The sequence below is a fragment of the Zootoca vivipara genome, chromosome 12 (assembly GCF_965207765.1).
Source record: "Zootoca vivipara chromosome 12, rZooViv2.hap1.1, whole genome shotgun sequence".
NCBI classification, from domain to species: Eukaryota; Metazoa; Chordata; class Lepidosauria; order Squamata; family Lacertidae; genus Zootoca; species Zootoca vivipara.
This window is the reverse complement of record NC_142595.1, coordinates 22,859,631-22,882,080: the sequence shown is the minus strand read 5'-3', so window position 1 is coordinate 22,882,080 and position 22,450 is coordinate 22,859,631. Positions and strand designations below refer to the sequence as shown.

Below are 22,450 nucleotides of genomic sequence, written 5' to 3'. Positions count from 1 at the left end.
ATCATGGGACAAACGGAAGTGTGAGTGAGTCCTGAGAAGCCCCTGTATCACATACCTGTCATTGTGTACCTCCAATGGAAGTATGGTACAGCTTTCAGCATTAATGTGACTGCCTTGGCAGGTTTGCATGGAAGGAGGTAGTCCTTAAGGTATGCTGCCTGGTCCCAAACTGTTTAGTGCTGGAGTGAGGAACCTTTTGCAACCTGAGGTCCAAACTCCCTTATGGGCAACCTCCTGGGGGCCACATGGCAAGGATGGGCAGGGCCAGAGAAAGAAGTGGGCAGAGCAACAGGTCTGACTCTTAGCTTTGTACAGTCAAAGCCAAAGGTTTCTACCTACAACCACATCCTGCACATCTCTCTCCATCAGTGCAAGTATACTCCAGCCAGGGTGGGGGTGGGACAACTAAAGCAGGTGTGGGGAACCTTTGTCCCTCCAGGGCCTACCATCCCAGGCCATTTGCTGGGGCTGATGGGAGCTGCAGTTTAACAATATTTGGGAGAGTCACAGGTTCCAGATCTCCACACTAATGGAAGGCACAGAGCAAAGCCATTTAAGGGTGCAGCCTGGAAAGGAGTATGGTTGGATAAGAGTCCAAAGGGAGAAACAGAGAGGCCTAGAGGACTGCTTTCAAGCTGAGGTTCCAAAACCCTGGTTTAGGGCCCTAAAGGTTTGAAGCTAGCACTGGATTTGGCTGGGAATTCAAATAATATGTTGGTATAATATTCAATTTACACTGCTTCTGAGCCCTGTTGTATCCCTCTGAAGCAAGAGAGGTTTGGGGGGGGGTGCTTTTGATTCCTAACATAACAACAACAACAACAACAACAACAACAACAACAACAACAACAAGGTAATAAGCACCCTTCCCACAAAACTTTGCTCTTTTCATTGATTTTGAATATGAAACATTCATCACCCTAACAAGAGCAAAAGGCCACATTTTGAAGCTGAAAAGCTTTCATCGCCTCTACAAATACCAAACTTTGTACGGGAAAACTTGAATCTGAAAACCAGGGACGGTAGGCACATTGAATGAACATGGCCAAGTGGGGGACCTTCAGTTTCAATGGGCCTACGCCAAGTAAAACTTAGTTGACTACAGATGCTTAGCAAAGTTGGCCCCATTTCTCAGTTTAATCTTTGCTGTTTTCCAAGATGCCAGGCAAAGAAGCAAGCCATGGGAAAACTTTTTTCACCAGGAAAATGGGCCCCCTCCAGCGCCAACTGCGCCAGGGGGAATACGGAATGTTCCAGTTTTCCCCCATGTTTGAAAGTGACTTTATCCAGGTAAGCCCCTGGGAGGTTTGGTGCGGGTGTAGGAGGCAGGAATCTAAACAGGTACAAAGGAGAGGTGGAGGCCAGCAAGGCTAGGTAGATGATTCATTCCTAAAATGATAGGTTCCTGGGACTCAAATCTGCCTTAAAGTTCTGCTCTTGGTTAGTGTATCATTATTCCAAGGGGAGCCAACATGGCACCCTGCAGAGGCATACCCTCCAACTCCCGGTAAGAAAAATCCGGGATCAGCAGCGGCGCAGCACCGGAAGTCGCTTCTACGCATGTCTGGACATGCGTAGAAGCAACTTCCGGTGCCGCTCTGCCCGATTTCCGGTGCCCAGACATGGGCAGAGCAGCACCCGAAATCGGTTCTGCGCATGTCCAGACATGTGCAGAAGGAGCCTCCCTGGCAGGTAGGAAATCCGGGGGATTTACGGGATTTTTCTCTATTCGGGATAACAGCGGGAAATGGGTTTAAATACAGGGGTTTCCCACGAAAAACGGGAGACTTGGCAGGTATGTGCAGAGGTTGTTGGACTACAACTCACCTCAGCTCCAGCCAGCATGGCCGATGATGATTGGTGTTGTACTCCAACATCTGGAGGGCACCAGGTTGGCTACCCCTGAATTATTATCTACACATCACAGATTAGATGTGATTGGTTGTTTGGGATTAGTTCAAGCCTGCATAATTTGTGACGCATCAGGCAAATGCAGCTCACCAGCAATACCATAGACACTTGGGAACGTTCTACCATTTTTTCTCTTCCAAGCTACCAGCGCATGTCTGTTGATGAATTTTGAGACAATTATGTTAAATGCCAACTTGTCAGATTCAACACTTGTACCCTTTGGGATTAAGTCATTCATATATATATATATCAGCCTTCATAGCTGGAGGAATGTCAGAAGGAAATTATATTCAGTTTATATATTCACCAAATTCTCCACAAATACATGGAGTTCAATCCGGACTTAGTTGCACTTAGGTCTCACTGAAATCTCATATGAAATACATATGATACTGTAAGGGTGATATTTAACTAACTTTTACTCAGAGTACACCCACTGAAATGAATGGATTTAAGTTAGTCATGTTCATTAATTACAGTGGATAAGAACATAAAAAGAGCTTACTGGATTAGGCCAGTGGCCCATCTAGCACAATATCCTGTTCTCACAGTGGACAACCAGTTGCCTGTGGGAAGCCTGAAGTGCTTTTTTGTCTGTTCTGAATCTAGACTGAGTAAAAATTAGTTGAATATCACCCAAAGAAAATAAAATTTTAAAGGGCAGGCAGCAAAGTACAGTACATGTAATTTCCACTGTAAGTTAGTCCCTCTCCAAACACAAACACTAGCAATAAGGATTCATCCAGCCTTCCCTAACCCAGTGCCCTCTAAATGTTTTTTTACTGCAACTCCCATCAGCCCCACCAACAGCATGGCTAACCATCTGAGATTATTGCAATTGTGTTACAAAACATCTAGAGGGCACCAAGTTGGGGGAGGCTGGTTGAGATACCATCCATTTTTTAGAAGGTGGTAAACTGTCTGTTAAGTCTATCTTGTACCCTCAGATCAGCAAACAAGGTGGCCCAGTTGAGATTCACAACCAGGAGCATATTGTGACTCTTGGCATTACCTCTACAAGCCCCGTCCTGCTGATCCCAAACGTGCTGCTCCTGGCAAGGCCCATTGCCCCATCTGAAGAGCACACTACAAAGGCGAAAGGCATCTTCCACCGTCACCCACCACCAAGATATGAGCTAACCAGGTGAGTCTTTCTGCAGTGGCATCAGGGGCATGCCTAGGTGACAATATTCCATGCTCAGTGAATTTCCATAGCACATCACAGGAAGCAAGGGAAGTGTGGAGCTAAATTTGAGTCACAGGTCTCTATGGCTCAGACCTGGAACCTATATTCACCTGTTCTGGTTGTTCTGTATTTGCCCAAATGGCTTTAGTAGGAACTGTGTCCTCATCACCAGCAAACCTGTGGCTGAATTGGAGGATAGTATGGGAATGCCTCCCTGCTTGAAATGCCAACAGCCATGTGCTTTGAGGATGATTGTTTCTGTAAAAGGTTGGTGGCAAAAATTCCAGTTATTGTACTAGCATGATTTTAACATGAAAAAGATGGTGGCGAAAGCAGACTCTTCTTCTCCCTGTACAGTTCAAGCACTGGAGGTTTGTTGTTCCTAGTACTTTTGCTTTGTTGGTGAAATCACAGATGAGTGAAGAGTAAGCCCTGGGTTCCTGCCTATCCTTTTAGCAGCTGAGAAACCAACTCCGGAGTAAGGCTAATTTGAAGGGGGAAATTGACATTTGCATCCTAGTGCAAATTCTGTGAAGATAACTCCATGAAATCACACAGCATTGGGCTTTTCAAAATGTGTATGAGCAAGCTTAGTATTTCAAACTACTAGTCCACATGATTCATCCACCCATGCTATTAAAGATACAAATGAATAAATTTGAAAGAGTACACATAGAAACATAGGAAGTCGCTTTGTAAAGATTCACATCAACGGTCCATCTAGCCCAATATTGTTGATATTGACTGGCACCAGCTCTCCGGGGTTTCAGACAGAAAACACTCCCAGCCCTGCCTGGAGATGACCCAGGATTGAACCTGGGGCCTTCTGCAAGCCAAGCAGATGCTCTGCTGCTGAGCTACTGAGACAGAGCATCTGCTTTTTTACGGATTAACTTTCATTGCTTTCTTCCTTACAGATGATCATTTCAGTGGTGCAGAACAGTAAGCTGCAGTTTTTAAAGCCTTAACTGTTCCCAATCTCACTCCCTCAACACACACACCTATGCAGGTTATTCCCTTTGCGTTACGTCAAGATCAGCATCCACAATGCAGAGAAAAAGCAGTTGCGGTTCAAGCTGGTGAGTGGCCGCACCTTCTATCTCCAGCTGTGTGAGTCAGACAAGCGAGGTGATCTCTTTGATGCCTGGGTCAGGATTGTCCAAATGCTGCGGCCGCCCTCCGAAGAAAACCTCGATGAACATCCGAAGAAGAAGAAAGGGAAGAAGCCTAAAAGCCCGAAACACAGTTCGTCAGCTCCATCACTGCCTCTCAAAGGCAAAGTGAAGAACGCTCTCAAGGTCAGTAAGCTCTGGCCCCTGGGAATTGGTGGGGAACAGAATGGGAAGAAGAGGGAAATGAAGCAGGTCTTATATATCTGGGTTTCATCCTGGGGAAGAGTGGGTTAAGGATAAGCCCTGTACCTGTGCCTGAGGTGGGACATCAAGGACTTCAAAGCCCAACCTCCTACTGCCTAGCTGGTGGTTTAGAGAACTGGAACAATATCTGTACATGGAGGGTGGGAGAGGTTTGGAGCTGAAAGTCATGACTCTGGTCATCTTACTCCCTGGCTGAATGCCCCATTCTCCATTTCCCCAGAGCTCATCTCCTAAACATGCATCTTCAGGAAAGCGCAATTGGAATATTCATACTGCCACCAAAATGGCCAGTGCCCAGGAATTTGAGACCAAGAAAACATGTGAGCCGATCATATCTTCAGACAGCTCGGGCAGCCTCCAGCCTTTAACACCAGCAGTGCCTTCCAGATCAGAAAACACACTCACAAAGGATCCTCAACTGCCTCTAGAGGCCCAGGAGCTGGCTGAGAAGTCAGAAAAGGAGGACGCTGAATTGAGCCCCAACCAGAAGAGCGAGAAAAGTGGCTCCCAGACTAAGAGGTATCAAGAGGGATAGCTTGCATGGCCCCAGGTGGGAGTTCATTGCTGGGAAAGTTGTGCAATCTTGCATACTTCTCCAGACCAGTCCTACCATTGGGAAGAGTAAGGCAGTGGCTTCTGAGAATTGGGTGTGGGCTGCAGAACTTTGTCCTTTGCCTCAGGCAGAAAAATGTATTGGGCTTACCTTGCTCAGAAAATACTGTGGAGGATTCTGGGGAAGTTGCTCTTGTTGCATGGGGGATATACTACTTCCATGGTCTCCCTTCCTCAATCATTAACATGATGATTGAAGTCATTCCATTATGGGCATTCTGATGGCCTCCAGATGACAGTAGACTCCATCCCCCAGCCCAGATTGTCTGGAACCACAGAGCATCAGGATTCCCAGCCCACACCCTGCCTGAGGAGGCTGAAATTTTGAAGGACCCAGCAACCTCCCAAAAAACCCACCCTAGCTCTGGACCTGCCACTATCACCCTTGAGGTGCCAGAAGCAGAGAACACACTGAAGCTCAGCATGTACACTATTTAATTACAAGGGAGAGGGCTTTCCCCTACCCTCCTCAATTACAGAATCCCCTCCAAAAAGATGCTCCCCAGGTGCCTATGTTGCAACCCTTTCAGCAGAAACTTCCAAGTTTTACCTTATCCTTAACCATGCTCAACTTAAAAATGTTAAGGAAAAGAACTGTATCAAGTTTATGTAACAAAAAAATAATTTTATCCCACTCATAAAAATAAGGGTAAAAATATTAAAGCAAGCATTCTTATCACCTTTATAAAGCCCATTAAAGCATATGGAAATGAGTGTTCCTTAATAACAATTTGGTCAAAAGCTTTTCAACAGAGCCTTCTTCAGTGACCTGATATTTGCTTAGGCTTTGATGTAGAGGAACTTCATTCCTAAAATGAGAACAAGTTGAATCTAAATTCAAGACACTTACCTCCCCTCAATTTCTCATTTTAGTGTATCATCAGGAAATAATAATAATGTTGGGAGACATCAATAAGCCATAAAAGAGCAGAGCTGTGTGCTCTTTTCAGAGCCAGGCAAAAGCATTTCTGTTCACCCAGGGATTATAAACTGTTACAGCTTGGTCTTGTTATTGTCACTTTTTTTAAAAAAGAGGTTTGCATTATTATATTGCTGCTGATTATGTTATTATATAAATGGATTGTGTGCCAGCCTGCAATCCAAATAGGTTGGTGATATTTAAATGTTTCAAACAAACAAACAAAGGGCTCATCCACACTTCCATTTGCACCGTGCTTTCTATTCACAGGTCTTCACCTTAAAGAGCACTTTTGCTTTTGCTCCACCACTGCCCCTTTGAAAACCTGCTCTTTAACGGCGAATAGGAACAAACAGCAATTCCGGTTTTCCACAGATTGCTGTTTGCTCTGATTCAGAGGTAAAGAGCAAGTTTTCATGAGGAAAGCATCAAGGCAAAAAAAAAAAAGCAAGCACTCAGACTTGGTGCTTTTTAAAGCTTTATAGTGTGGGACTGTGCCTAGACACAAAAGGAAGTATGGATGAGGCCAAATACTCCAGAGGAAGAGGCAAGCAGTGGTATGAACTGCAGATCAGTATCCTGCTGAGTTACCAGGAAGAAGCATGGTAGCCAAGTCTAATATAAAGCTCTTCAGTCTCCATCTGATAACTCCTGGTAAAGTATCTTTGATTGAACAGCTCCTTCACCAGGCCCTTGCAAATTCAGCTACCGATGGGCAGTGCCCTAGCTGCTCCAGCTCACCACACACTGGACCTGCTTTCACAGCTCAGATACAGCTGGACAGCGGACAGCTCCCTGGCTAATCCTGGTCTCCTTGCTCAAATACCCTGTTTCTCCTAAAATAAGACATACCCATAAAATAAGCCATAGCAGGATTTCTAAGCATTTGCGCAATATAAGCCATACCCCGAAAATAAGACATAGTGATAGGCGCAGTTCAGGAGGGCCCCAAGGAAGAGGCAAGGCTGGACGCATAATAAAAAATAAGACATCCCCTGAAAATAAGCCACTGTGGTTTTTTTTTTAGAGGAAAAATAAATATAAGACGGTGTCTTATTTTCGGAGAAACACGGTATCTAGTCATGCTGCTTGGGTCTTCCCCTCAGAGTTTGGGGTTGGTGAAGTTGGACATAAGAGTGGTGGGATGCAAGATATGGTGGTGCCCTGACACAGGTGAGTGTCCTGAAACACTTAAAGGTGGAGGGATGGAGAGCTTGGCAGCTCAGCGGTAGCAGATGGAGTAGTTCTGACCTCAAATCTTTTAAAGCTTGAATAAGGTACAGTACAAATAGAAAATCAACAGTAAGTTCATTCGATTTCTCTTTCTATCTCAGGTTAACATGGAGACGTGGCTCAACTGCATTTTTTTTTTTACTGTCACATGCACAATCTTATGTTAAATATTTGTGGCAGAGAGGAGAGAGAGAGCGCTTTGGGCAACTGTACAGGAGTGCATGCATGTTTGTGCATCTTATTTCACTGTGCAGACAGTTAGAAATTGGGGGATGGTCTTATGGAGTCAAACAACATGGGTTTCTAATGAGGGGCACTATTTTTATTTCAGAAAATCTGACATAAAAAGCCATCGAAGCAGCTCAGGAGAGAAAGGTAGGAGAGATGTCTGCACCATTGAACAATATCTCACTTCTCTGTGACTTCCCCACCTACCCAACCCCAGTGCAAACACATAAAAAAGACTGCCTGGGCAACAGCCACCACATATGGTCAGAGCAAAGAGAGGACCAGGCTTTGGGAAGGAGGTGAGAGGCTCTGGCAGGGTCCTAGAGTCCTCACATCTCCTTCACAAAGCTGGGAAAGGACTAACTAGGCTTTAGGAATGAGGCAGGATGACTCTAGGACCCCATCAGAACTCTTATGCATCCTTCCCAAAGCCCAGCACCTTGCTCACCTTGGGAAGACAGTGCAAGGGCTGAGAGGATAGCATCAAATGATGCTGAAGGCTGCAAAAAAAAAAAGGCCTTGAGGGCCGCATGCAGCTCACATTTTGCTCAGTTTCCGCTGATGTGCCAACTGCAGCCTCTTCTAGAGAAAGCTCATCTTGCCACAGTTTCTATTTTATTTTTTAATTCATTTAGAGCAGGCATCCCCAAACTTCGGCCCTCCAGATGTTTTGGACTACAATTCCCATCTTCCCCAACCACTGGTTCTGTTAGCTAGGGATCATGGGAGTTGTAGGCCAAAACATCTGGAGGGCCGCAGTTTGGGGATGCCTGATTTAGAGCATTTGTACCCCACTCTTCATCCAAAAAGGCTCCCAGGGTGGCTCCTATAAAGTCATTTAAATGGCTTACCGGTACATACAATCAATTAGTCATTGCCTGCAAGCTTGCACTCTCTGTATTTTTATTTATTTATTTTTATTTTTTATTTAAAAAAACCTGACGGAGAGGAGGAAGAGGAGAAAAATTCAGGCCCCATTTCTTAACTAGTAGTTCTTTTAACACAGAAACAGTGCAGGGGCAGGAGGTTTCTGCTGGTCTTTCAGCAGAGCTGATGGAATGAGTCCTACTTCCCATCTCTTCCGCTGATGGAATGGCTGCTGCCAGCTGACAACTAAGGGAGAAAGGAGGCCTGACAGAGCTGGTATTCCAGCACATACTTTGGTTGATTTAAGACTAGAGTACTGTAATGTGCTTTATGTGGAGCTGCCCTTGAAATATATTCAGAAACTGCATAGGCACACAGGAAGCTGCTGTATACCAAGGCAGTCTATTGATCCATCTAGCTCAATCTCTCCAGGGTTTCTTTCCCAGTCCTACCTGGAGATACTAAGGACTGAACCAGGGACATTTCACATGTGTGGAAATGTGCTCTGTCACTGAGCTACATTCATTTAAGCAGTGCAAGTTTTTTTAAAACAAAAACAAAAACCAATAACCAGCTTGTGAAAGAAAAATCTCTGCCCATTAGCTAACACACTAGATTCCAGAACACCCTGTTTGTCCACTATGCTATACAAATGCAATACTGCAGCAGCATTTTAAACATATATTTAAACTCGCTCCCTACCCACTCTGAGAAGACTGCATTAACCCCTCTGCTCTGTCACGGGCTTCTGGTCCTGCAACAATCTGTCTGTTTCTCCCTGAGCCGTATATCCATTCTTCCTTTCCCCCATTTATCCTCTGCCTCCGTGCCTTTCTCTTCCATATTTGTTCCTTTTTTTAGCAGAAATGGCCCAAGGCATTTTGGTGTCTGAGGCAGAAAATCAAAATGGCACCTCTCGTAATGAAAATAATTGGCAATTTTCTCCCCCTTAATGGTGCTCCAAAAGCTGCTGCCTCGCCCTGCCTAATGGGAGAGCTAGCCCCGCTTTATAGCAGCCTTCATCTTTCCTGCCTCCCCTCCACATGCCTACCTTCCTTAACGTGCAATGATCAGCACTTCTCACCCAAGTATCATTTGCTTCCAGACCCAAACAAAGGATCTGTGCACTACCACGAAAAGCTCTCAATGGCCTGGGCCCTGCCTGCGTTAAATAAATTCTTCTTCCATGTGTCCATGCTGCCCCTGGACATGAGAACCTTCCCAGTCCCCCCCCCCCAATTTTCTGAAATAAAGCCTGTGAAGAAGCAGAAAGGTACTTTGCAGGAGGAGAACGTCCACTTTGGAACTTCCCACTCAGAGGAGCATGCCCAGGGGCTTCATAGCTGGGCTTTCAGAGACATGTTCATCTCTCCAACTTTGAAAAGACACTGTGGTAGCTCTTACTGGGTTGGCCCTCTGCAATTTTATTATTTATGTATTTTATTTATCACATTGATAACTGTTTTTCACCAAGGAACTCAAGGTGGCAGGCATAGTTCTCTTCCCCACAATAAGCCTGTGACGTAGGTTAGACTGAGAGACTGACTGTGACTGGGCCAAGGCCACCCAGTGAGCTTCATGGCTTAGTGGGGATTTGAACGCTGGTCTCCTAGGTCCTAGTTCAACACTCTAAGCCAGGCATCCCCAAACTGCGGCCCTCCAGATGTTTTGGCCTACAACTCCCATGATCCTTAGCTAACAGGACCAGTGGTCAGGGAAGATGGGAATTGTAGTCCAAAACATCTGGAGGGCCCAAGTTTGGGGATGCCTGCTCTAAGCAACACACCATTCTGGCTCTCTATTAAGTGTACTTCTAGGCTGCATGTTTTCTAAGCTTTTTTTTTCAAGGCTCTGATTGCAATTACTTACACACACACACACACACACACACACACAGAGCACAGCTAGCATTCCCCAAGTAGTGCACAATGCAATTTAAATGCCACAACCCATTAAAGCAACAATATGCAAAACAAAAGCAATCACAATTAAAAGAAGTGTTAAAAACCACCAGCAGCAAGTCATAAAAACAGCATTTTAAAAAAAACTAGAATAATTTTTAAGAATTTCTAAACACCTGGGGAAATAATATTTTTTTAAAGCCCTTCGTGTAGCATTAAAAGAAACCCCCATAATGAGGGCATTAAGCCCAGCCTTTCCCTGAGTGACTGGGAGCAAGACAGCCTAGAAATGGTTCGCACCCATCCCCCCTTGTCGTCCATTTAGTCTTTATCTTAATGAAGAAGAAGAAAAGCAACACATTGGCAGAGCACAGGCCTTCCCCTCCACACACACCCCACCCCATTTTTTTGCACCCAAGGTCCAAGGTCAATCAAGGGCAGCTTTGGCTAAAGGCTCTTGAACAGGCATCCCCAAACTGCGGCCCTCCAGATGTTTTGACCTACAACTCCCATGATCCCTAGCTAACAGGACCAGTGGTCAGGGATGATGGGAATTGTAGTCCAAAACATCTGGAGGGCCGGAATTTGGGGGTGCCTGCTCTTGAATGTGAATGGGTCCTTCCTTGAAAAAAGAGAGAGGGTACTTGCCAGTCAGAGAGAATCAGAGCAAGCTTCTCCTCATTCTTTGTCTCAGGGGCTCAATGCTAGTCATGGGCAGGGTCAGAGCAAAAAAAAAAGTAGGGTCCTCCCCCAGCTGCAGGGCAGAGGGAGAGAAAGTGAACAATAGGGCTGTTCCACCATCTTTGCTGAGAGGCCGGCTGCCTTTGGTCCTCCCCCAGCTGCCACCTACCACCAGCCAGTCCATCAGGTTACCTGAACTACCGTGTTTCTCATATTTTAAGGCATCCCCAAAAAATAAGCCATGACAGGATTTCTAAGGGTTGGTGAAAAATAAGACATACCCCGAAAATAAGCCATGTCGTGTAGCCCCGATCGAGCGAGAGGCGAAGGCGCGGGACCCAGCAGAAGCTCCCTGCCTGCTTCCCCGAGCCGTCGCGCATCGGGGGACAGAGCCGAAGATCGGTGGGCTTGACTTGCTGGGCTTGACAAGCCCGGGAAACAGCGCCCGCCGATCTTCGGACCTGTGCTGTGTGACAGGCAGGGGTGGGGGGAAGCGGAGATCGTTCTCCGCTCTCCCCCCACCCCCGCCTGTCACCAAAGATCGGCGGGCGCTGTTTGCTGGGCTTGACAAGCCCGGCAAACAGCGCCCGCCGATCTTCGGACCTGTCCTGTGTGACAGGCGGGGGTGGGGGGGAAGCGGAGATCGTTCTCCGCTCTCCCCCCACCCCCGCCTGTCACCAAAGATCGGCGGGCGCTCCTTGCTGGGCTTGACAAGCCCGGCAAACAGCGCCCGCCGATCTTCGGACCTGTCCTGTGTGACAGGCGGGGGTGGGGGGGAAGCGGAGATCGTTCTCCGCTCTCCCCCCACCCCCGCCTGTCACCAAAGATCGGCGGGCGCTCCTTGCTGGGCTCGACAAGCCCGGCAAACAGCGCCCGCCGATCTTCGGACCTGTCCTGTGTGACAGGCGGGGGGGGAAGCGGAGATCGTTCTCCGCTCTCCCCCCACCCCCGCCTGTCACCAAAGATCGGCGGGCGCTGTTTGCTGGGCTTGACAAGCCCGGCAAACAGCGCCCGCCGATCTTCGGACCTGTCCTGTGTGACAGGCGGGGGTGGGGGGGAAGCGGAGATCGTTCTCCGCTCTCCCCCCACCCCCGCCTGTCACCAAAGATCGGCGGGCGCTCCTTGCTGGGCTCGACAAGCCCGGCAAACAGCGCCCGCCGATCTTCGGACCTGTCCTGTGTGACAGGCGGGGGGGGAAGCGGAGATCGTTCTCCGCTCTCCCCGCACCCCCGCCTGTCACCAAAGATCGGCGGGCGCTGTTTGCTGGGCTTGACAAGCCCGGCAAACAGCGCCCGCCGATCTTCGGACCTGTCCTGTGTGACAGGCGGGGGTGGGGGGTGGGGAAGCGGAGATCGTTCTCCGCTCTCCCCCCACCCCCGCCTGTCACCAAAGATCGGCGGGCGCTCCTTGCTGGGCTTGACAAGCCCGGCAAACAGCGCCCGCCGATCTTCGGACCTGTCCTGTGTGACAGGCGGGGGGGGGGGAAGCGGAGATCGTTCTCCGCTCTCCCCCCACCCCCGCCTGTCACCAAAGATCGGCGGGCGCTGTTTGCTGGGCTTGACAAGCCCGGCAAACAGCGCCCGCCGATCTTCGGACCTGTCCTGTGTGACAGGCGGGGGTGGGGGGGGAAGCGGAGATCGTTCTCCGCTCTCCCCCCACCCCCGCCTGTCACCAAAGATCGGCGGGCGCTGTTTGCTGGGCTTGACAAGCCCGGCAAACAGCGCCCGCCGATCTTCGGACCTGTCCTGTGTGACAGGCGGGGGTGGGGGGGAAGCGGAGATCGTTCTCCGCTCTCCCCCCACCCCCGCCTGTCACCAAAGATCGGCGGGCGCTCCTTGCTGGGCTTGACAAGCCCGGCAAACAGCGCCCGCCGATCTTCGGACCTGTCCTGTGTGACAGGCGGGGGTGGGGGGGAAGCGGAGATCGTTCTCCGCTCTCCCCCCACCCCCGCCTGTCACCAAAGATCGGCGGGCGCTCCTTGCTGGGCTCGACAAGCCCGGCAAACAGCGCCCGCCGATCTTCGGACCTGTCCTGTGTGACAGGCGGGGGGGGGAAGCGGAGATCGTTCTCCGCTCTCCCCCCACCCCCGCCTGTCACCAAAGATCGGCGGGCGCTGTTTGCTGGGCTTGACAAGCCCGGCAAACAGCGCCCGCCGATCTTCGGACCTGTCCTGTGTGACAGGCGGGGGTGGGGGGGAAGCGGAGATCGTTCTCCGCTCTCCCCCCACCCCCGCCTGTCACCAAAGATCGGCGGGCGCTCCTTGCTGGGCTCGACAAGCCCGGCAAACAGCGCCCGCCGATCTTCGGACCTGTCCTGTGTGACAGGCGGGGGGGGAAGCGGAGATCGTTCTCCGCTCTCCCCGCACCCCCGCCTGTCACCAAAGATCGGCGGGCGCTGTTTGCTGGGCTTGACAAGCCCGGCAAACAGCGCCCGCCGATCTTCGGACCTGTCCTGTGTGACAGGCGGGGGTGGGGGGGAAGCGGAGATCGTTCTCCGCTCTCCCCCCACCCCCGCCTGTCACCAAAGATCGGCGGGCGCTCCTTGCTGGGCTCGACAAGCCCGGCAAACAGCGCCCGCCGATCTTCGGACCTGTCCTGTGTGACAGGCGGGGGGGGAAGCGGAGATCGTTCTCCGCTCTCCCCGCACCCCCGCCTGTCACCAAAGATCGGCGGGCGCTGTTTGCTGGGCTTGACAAGCCCGGCAAACAGCGCCCGCCGATCTTCGGACCTGTCCTGTGTGACAGGCGGGGGTGGGGGGTGGGGAAGCGGAGATCGTTCTCCGCTCTCCCCCCACCCCCGCCTGTCACCAAAGATCGGCGGGCGCTCCTTGCTGGGCTTGACAAGCCCGGCAAACAGCGCCCGCCGATCTTCGGACCTGTCCTGTGTGACAGGCGGGGGGGGGGGAAGCGGAGATCGTTCTCCGCTCTCCCCCCACCCCCGCCTGTCACCAAAGATCGGCGGGCGCTGTTTGCTGGGCTTGACAAGCCCGGCAAACAGCGCCCGCCGATCTTCGGACCTGTCCTGTGTGACAGGCGGGGGTGGGGGGGGAAGCGGAGATCGTTCTCCGCTCTCCCCCCACCCCCGCCTGTCACCAAAGATCGGCGGGCGCTCCTTGCTGGGCTCGACAAGCCCGGCAAACAGCGCCCGCCGATCTTCGGACCTGTCCTGTGTGACAGGCGGGGGGGGGAAGCGGAGATCGTTCTCCGCTCTCCCCCCACCCCCGCCTGTCACCAAAGATCGGCGGGCGCTGTTTGCTGGGCTTGACAAGCCCGGCAAACAGCGCCCGCCGATCTTCGGACCTGTCCTGTGTGACAGGCGGGGGTGGGGAAGCGGAGATCGTTCTCCGCTCTCCCCCCACCCCCGCCTGTCACCAAAGATCGGCGGGCGCTGTTTGCTGGGCTTGACAAGCCCGGCAAACAGCGCCCGCCGATCTTCGGACCTGTCCTGTGTGACAGGCGGGGGTGGGGGGGGAAGCGGAGATCGTTCTCCGCTCTCCCCCCACCCCCGCCTGTCACCAAAGATCGGCGGGCGCTCCTTGCTGGGCTTGACAAGCCCGGCAAACAGCGCCCGCCGATCTTCGGACCTGTCCTGTGTGACAGGCGGGGGTGGGGGGGGAAGCGGAGATCGTTCTCCGCTCTCCCCCCACCCCCGCCTGTCACCAAAGATCGGCGGGCGCTGTTTGCTGGGCTTGACAAGCCCGGCAAACAGCGCCCGCCGATCTTCGGACCTGTCCTGTGTGACAGGCGGGGGGGGGAAGCGGAGATCGTTCTCCGCTCTCCCCCCACCCCCGCCTGTCACCAAAGATCGGCGGGCGCTGTTTGCTGGGCTTGACAAGCCCGGCAAACAGCGCCCGCCGATCTTCGGACCTGTCCTGTGTGACAGGCGGGGGTGGGGGGGAAGCGGAGATCGTTCTCCGCTCTCCCCCCACCCCCGCCTGTCACCAAAGATCGGCGGGCGCTCCTTGCTGGGCTTGACAAGCCTGGCAAACAGCGCCCGCCGATCTTCGGACCTGTGCTGTGTGACAGGCGGGGGTGGGGGGGAAGCGGAGATCGTTCTCCGCTCTCCCCCCACCCCCGCCTGTCACCAACGATCGGCGGGCGCTCCTTGCTGGGCTTGACAAGCCCGGCAAACAGCGCCCGCCGATCTTCGGCCCTGTGCTGTGTGACAGGCAGGGGTGGGGGAGAAGCGGAGATCGTTCTCCGCTCTCCCCCCATCCCCGCCTGTCACCGAAGATCGGCGGGCGCTCCTAGCTGGGCTTGACAAGCCCGACAAACAGCGCCCGCCGACCTGTGCTGTGTGACAGGCGGGGGTGGGGGGAAGCGGAGATCGTTCTCTGCTCTCCGCCCACCCCCGCCTGTCACCGAAGATCGGCGGGCGCTGTTTGCTGGGCTTGACAAGCCCGGCAAACAGCGCCCGCGTGCACTTTATTAAAAAATAAGACATCCCTCAAAAATAAGCCATGTCGTGTTTTTTTGAAGAAAAAATTAATATAAGACATGACTTATAATATGAGAAACACGGTATAATAATTATTCATTTGTTCTTTTACACCCCACCTTTCTTCCAATGAGCTCAAGTTGGCTCTCCCCCTCCCCATATTATCCCCCATGAGGTAGATTAAGCTGAGAGGTGGTGATTTGAATATTTATCAGCCATTAATTCCTGCTGGTAATTAAAAGAACTGTAACTTTAAGAACTGGTGCCTGAGATAGTTTCTAGACAGCCTGTTTGTTGAGCAATCATCCTGATTTGTTTGCAGGGAGATTAGACAATGTTGGCTATTTAATGAGCATTTATTATCATTTGTTTGTAGGGAGGTTAGATGGCATTGCATAAAAATAATAAAAGTTATTATTATACATTTTCCTTATCACAAAAAATCTGAACTTTTTGGGGAAGTGGGTTTGTTCCACAAGACCTCCCAATCAACTAAAATTGCACAATCCAATTTTGCTGGTATGTGATTGAATCTCACCCAAACATAGCCACAGCCTAGAAGCACCCTGAGCTTGCATTTCTCCTCTCCTGCACACCCTTCGCCCTCCCCATCCCTTTTTCCTTATATGTCTCACTTCTGGTATTGTAAGTGACTGCGAGAAACCTATTTGACTAAATGATCATGGTATAAAAACACTTTACATGCATAAGTATATCACTTCCCTCCTCTTCCACATGTATCCATCTCTCACACAATATGCTTTTGTCCACCCGGACATCATCACCCCACCATCAGTCCTATCCATTCACCCCTCAGCCTCCTCTGGCTCAGTCCTGCACCTGACTTTCAGTACTTTGGTTTTTCATCAGGCAGGAAGCCGAGCAAAATTGTCTCCCTCATCAGATCCTGCTCCTGGGGAAGCACAAGGAAGGACAAACGGAGTTCAAGGGCCCGGGCCAGAGCAAGGAAACGCAGGGGGGAGTGAAACCAGAAGCTAGAACTAAGAGGTGACAAGAAGAACTATAGAGGTTGGAGACTGAAGGAGAAGTTACTGAATGACGAGAAAATAAAACAAAAGGCTCAAGAATTGCTAAAGGAATTCTTTGAAATTAACATGGCACAAAATACGGATATTAGAATAATATGGGACACCAGTAAGGCCTTCATATGAGGATATTATATCCAACAAAATATATTACAAAAAAGAATTAGAGAAGCAAAGTTAAATCAAATTAGACAAGAAATTGAAAGGAATGAGAAAACATTAGCAAAATCTCCCAAAGATAAAATAGCAAACCAAAATATTAAATGATTACAATTACAACTCTCAGCATTATTAAATAAGAGAACAATGTTTTATGGATGAGGCAAAAAAATTTTGAATTAGCCATTAAGCCCGGGAAATTGCTGGCATGGCAACTAAAAAAGAAACAGAAGGAAATGCAAATTAATAAACTATTACAAAATGGGAAACTAATAGATACTGAAGAGGATATAACCAAATCTTTCCTAGATTATTTTAGAAACCTCTATAAGGCAGTGCCAGAGGCTGAGCATGAAATTATAAATTATTTCCAAGGGAAATAAATCCCTAAAATCAATGAAGGAAAGGTAGACCAACTTAATGCACCAATTACTAGAATGGAATTGCATCAAGTAATTTCAGATCTGAAATTGGGCAAATCGCCAGGCCCAGATGGTCTCTCGTCAATGCATTACAAAATATTAGAGGAGATTATAGCTATACCATTCCAAAATATGATGAATAAAATTATGCAGGACAGAAAGACCCCGGAGACTTGGCAGGATGCAACATAATGCTGATCCATAAACAAGGTTCCCCCCATGAGTCAGTAAGGAGTTATAGACCAATATCATTGTTAAACAATGATTACAAAATATTTATGGGAATCTTGGCCAATAGATTAAAATTACATCTAAAAGATAAGATATATCAAGACCAATTGGGGTTCTTACCAAATAGACATATGAAAATCAATGTGAGAGTTGTAACTGATTTAACTGAATATCTGGAATTAAAACTTAGCAAAAAAAAAAAGCTGCTTTCATACTAATAGACACAGAGAAAGCTTTTGACAACCTCTCTTGGGTTTTTTTACAGAAAGTTTTGGATGAATCTAAGATGGGAGAAAGGTACACCAGAGGTATAAAAGTGATATATCAGAAACAACAAGCCTGTCTCATAATTAATGGAGGGAAGTCAAAACATTTCTCAATCGAAAAAGGGACTAGACAATGCGGCCCCCTATCTCCTCTTCTATTTATATTAACCCTGGAGGTTCGAAATTTGGAACTGAGAACAAGAAATAAGAGGAATTACAATTGGCAAAAAGGAATTTAAGCTGAGGGCCTTTGCAGATGACATAATTTTAACATTGGAAGATCTTGGAAAAAGTATTCCTAAAGCAATAGACAAAATAGCCGAATTTGGTAATGTCTCTGGTTTCAAGTTAAATAAAACTAAAACTAAAATCATGGTTAAAATATGCTGGAACAAGGGCAAAAAGATTTACAAACTGAGTCAGGTCTACAAACTGTGAAAAAAGCAAAGTATTTTGGTATTGATATAACAATGAGAAATCTTAATCTATTTGATAATAATTATTTAAAAAATGGAAAGAAGTGAAGAGAAATTTAGAGACATGGAATAGGTTGAAACTATCATTTTTAGCTAGAATCTCTATAATCAAAATGAATATTTTACCTAAGATGTTGTATCTTTTTCAAATGTTACCAATAATTGAAAGAGTATCATGTTTTGAAGACTGGAGGAAGGATTTGTTAAGATTCATTTGGCAGGGCAAGAAACCATGTATAAAATATAAATTATTAACGGACAAGAAAGAAAGAGGGAGTCTTGCCCCGCCAAATCTGAGACTATATTATGAGGCGGATGCCTAATTTGGATAAAAGATTGGATAACATCGGAGAGAACAGACATCTTACATCTAGAGAGCCATGTAACAGATTCGGATGGCATGCCTATCTCAGTTATAATAAAGCTAAAGTACACAACGGGTTCACTAGTCACATTCTTAGAAATGCTTTATTTAAAGTCTGGACCAGATATCAACCATTACTGGAGCCACAAACTTCTTGGTGGTTGTGCTGGAAGCACATGCTGTGAAAAAACTAAACATGGAAAGACACTGGCCCTCGTATAGACAGTTGATAACAGAAGACCAAGGCCAATTACAGTTAAAATCATTCAGGGAGCTAAGGCAACATGTATCTGATTGGCTCCAATACCATCAGTTGAATAGTGTCTTTAAATCAGATATCAAAAGAGGTTTTGGTAAAGAAGATTCAAAATTCCAGTCGATATTATTAAAAAATAACAAGAAACTTCTATCAAAAATGTATGATTTCCTATTGGAGTGGGACCTGAAGGATGAATTTGCAAAGGAGGTGCAGATAAAATGAGCCCAAGACATCGGCAGGACTATCTATTTGGAGCAGTGGAAGAGGCTATGGCAAGTAGATATTAATGTTACAGCCTACTACTCTATTAAAGAAAACTTTATAAAAAATGTTCTTTAGGTGATACATGACACCAACCAAACTTGCAAAAATTTACAAACAAGTCTAACTTATGTTGGAAATGATCCACACTTGGTGGAGATGTAAAAAGATTAAAACTTTCTGGCGTATAATACATGATGAGTTAAAAAAATGCTCCAGACTTCCATAGGGGGAAAAACCCAGGGGCATATCTACTGGGCACAATAGGGAGTGATATCCCACAGAATAAGAAAAGATTTTTTTTTATATGCCACAGCAGCAGCTAGAATAGTTCTAGGTAGCAAATGGAAAAGCGAGGCAATACCCTCTAAAAAGAATGGATTTATAAGCTAGGTAAATAAACAGAGTTGGCAAAACTAACAGCAGCCATAAGATCCCAAACAAATCAAAATTTAAAACTAGAATGGAATTGTTTTGAAGAATACAGGGGAAAATACTGTTCTAAAAAAATATGTTAATATGCATAGATTAAATATGTAAAGTAGATGTGAGAACATGAATATATGCCTAGTAAGTATAAATTAAGTAAGTATGTAAGTAGGTAAAGCAAAGATGAAAATGAAATCAGGAATGGTTGTAAGAGATGAAGATTCTTAAAAATGCAATGAAACAATCAAATTAAAATTTAAGGAAGTCGAGCTGTGGTGGAGGGAGGTCACGGGGGTGGGTAAAATGTCTTCTTTGAATTTGTAGGGACTATATGCATTATATGTATATTTGTGTTATTTGTTTTGAGGTGTATTTGTGTTATTTGTATGTAATTTTATTTCTCAATAAAATATAAAATAAAAATATATTTTATTTTTTTCAAAAAAGGAAGGACAAGCGGAGTGCCAGAGCCCAGGCCAGAGGGAGGAAACGCAGGGGGGAGTGAAACCAGGAGCCTATAGGCACAAAGGGCAGCAGTCTCTGCCCCACCTGAAATTCTAAATGTAATAAAGATGTTGGTTGGTTATAGACAGTGTCTTCATCTGACATTTGTGCATGCCTGAAATGTCTCTACTCACCACGGATATGGTACAATACCATGCTATTCATTAGCCTTCCGTATCATGACGAACCATCACCCCGACAATGTAAACTACACCCGTACTAGTATCAGGCCCATATATTGAGGTTACAACTCACACTTTGCCCTTTCCAAGGCCTCTGGTTGTTAGGTCAGGACAATCTCACCCTCTGTCACCACCACACACTCCCCTTTGCAAGGCCTCTGGTTAATGAGTCAATTACACTCTTACCCATGCCTGCAACATAACTGATTTTCCTGGCGGCTGGCTCCCCCCTTCTCTCATTGCTTCAGGCCCACAGTTCAAAGACATGCCTTCTGATCATCTCTAATCTGAACCTACTGCACAGTGACGCGCACACCCTCTATTAAATGGTATTATTAGATTAATGCTTATAATAAGAGAAAGGGCAAAAAGGGGTCCACATGTTCTAGCCAACCAATTACTGTATATTCCTGCGTATAAGACTACTTTTTAACCCAGGAAAATCTTCTCAAAAGTCGGGGGTTGTCTTATACAGCAGGTCGAATTTCTTATACGGTGAGTATATCCCAAACTCTATATTTTAACTGGGAAAGTTGGGGGTCGTCTTATACGCCCAGTCATCTTATACGCCGGAATATACGGTACTTCTAGTAGACTTCAAGAAAGCTTTGGGGTTTTTCACATCCTGCTCTGAAGAGGCAAAGGGTTGTATATCTAAGATGTATTCAAGAGGAGACCCACTGAAATGAATGGACCTGAGCAGTGTGATTTTTCTAGAGAGAGAAAAAGGTGCTGGAACTCACCATGAACCTTGTTCTCTTATATTGACAATGGCCCCACCTGAGAGGTGCCAGCCCTGATTGCCATATTTGTGGATCCCTGTTGGAGAATGCTGACTATGTTAAGGATTATCATCAGTATAACTGGATGTATATTTCTGTGCTCTACGTCCTGGCAGCTAGTGTTTTAAAATGGCTAAAACATGACCTCTTGCCTAGAAGTCCTGCCCCCATAACCTTGGTTATGTATGGCTGACTATGGCTACTAGCCAATGCGGAAGGGAGACATTCTGCATATGCTCAAAAGCACTCTTTTATTTATTTATTGGTGGGTTCTTGTTGTCTTGTTGGGCTGTGTACAGCGGCAGAGCTTCATGCTCCGCCACCGGAGGCGGAGAGCAGGCGCACTGCCCCCAGGGACGTGCGGCACAGTCTGGGGGGGCACTGCGCCATGCGCAGGGGCGCAACACACGTTTGCGGGGCACGCTCAGGGGCAGGGTGTGCATTTGGGGGCGGGGCGGGCAGCCGCGATGGCGGCCCTGGGATTGCGCCGCCCGGGGCGCTCCGCCCCCACCACCCCTATCTTCCTACGCCCCTGGCTGTGTATGTAATAAAGGGGAGCCAAGGCATCCTCTTTTATCTGTCCCTGTGTCGGTTTCAGTTTGTTAGTTAGCTTTTTTTCTTTACTTTCTTTAGTGCTTCACATGTTCCAGCCACTGGGGAAAGGCTCCAAGGCCTGCTGTATCGAAGCTAAAGAATACTTTCTGTGCACGTGATCAGAAGCACTTTCCTTTATCATTCCTTTCCAGATCCTTGCAGCACACAGCCTCTCCTATTCCTAGGCTCAGTTTGAGATTCCACACCAACCCACCAGCCAAGCCAACTGTCCATTTATTCCAGAGCAGTGTCATCACAGCACAGAGGTCTGTTGCTGCTCATCATAGCTGCCAAGTTATCCCTTTTTTTAAGGGATTTTCCCTTATGCTGAATAGGCTTCCTCGTGAGAAAAGGGAAAACTTGGCAGCTATGCTGCTCATCCATTGAAATGTCTGTCAAAAATGCATGATGTCACAGATGCTCAGCCTGTGGGATACAAGGGTGGGGTTTGCAAGCAGGTGACAGAAGATTTTAGCCGTTTTATGTGCTCAAAGTCAAAGTAGGATAATGGTGTACCACGATAGGGGCTTAGAAACAAAATTAGTAACTCACCATGTTACTTAAAGGTAACTGACATTTTCAGGTTTCTGAGCACCACTTCAGACAGAAAGCACTTGTTTTGCTTAAGGCATGAAAATTACATATACATGATAATTACACCTGTGTTTCCATTAATTATATTGTAAACTGCCCTGTGATCTGGATAAAGAATGGTAAATAAATTTAATAAATAGCAACTGTCTAGATTTACAGATGTACTTCATGCATCCTCCCTCACCCTCTCCATGCAAATGCTTTCCATTAGATGTAGACTTTAAAAAATCCCCACTGCTTTGAACACAAATTGAAACAAACTGAACACAGAGAATGCAAATATTTTGTGCTTTAGTAAATAATAAACAAATCTGCATGCTCTGCTGTGTAACTAGTAATGAAATTTCCTGACAGGTTAGTGTATTAATCAATTTTCAATCAATGCACCACTCTGCTTACAAAACAGACAAAAATGTGCTGTACACGTTATGCTAGTCCCCCAGACCTAAACTTTATTTAATGCATTTATAATGCACTCTTCCATCAAGGAGTTATAGGTTATTTCACAACAACCCTGTGCAGTGCCTTAGA

General features: G+C 47.5%; 2 protein-coding genes across 4 annotated transcripts in view; one reads left to right on the top strand and one right to left on the bottom strand.

Annotated features, from left to right (window-relative positions):
- ASIC2 (acid sensing ion channel subunit 2) overlaps positions 1–22,450 on the bottom strand; it is a 416,878-nt gene that overhangs the window by 312,336 nt on the left and 82,092 nt on the right. The window lies entirely within an intron of this gene.
- Positions 1,159–16,336, top strand: LOC132593101 (uncharacterized). Its single transcript, XM_088654598.1, has 6 exons — positions 1,159–1,290; positions 2,841–3,055; positions 4,107–4,395; positions 4,694–4,992; positions 7,569–7,612; positions 16,221–16,336. Exons 1-6 carry the CDS (start codon positions 1,159–1,161, stop codon positions 16,334–16,336), a joined length of 1,095 nt encoding a protein of 364 aa, XP_088510724.1.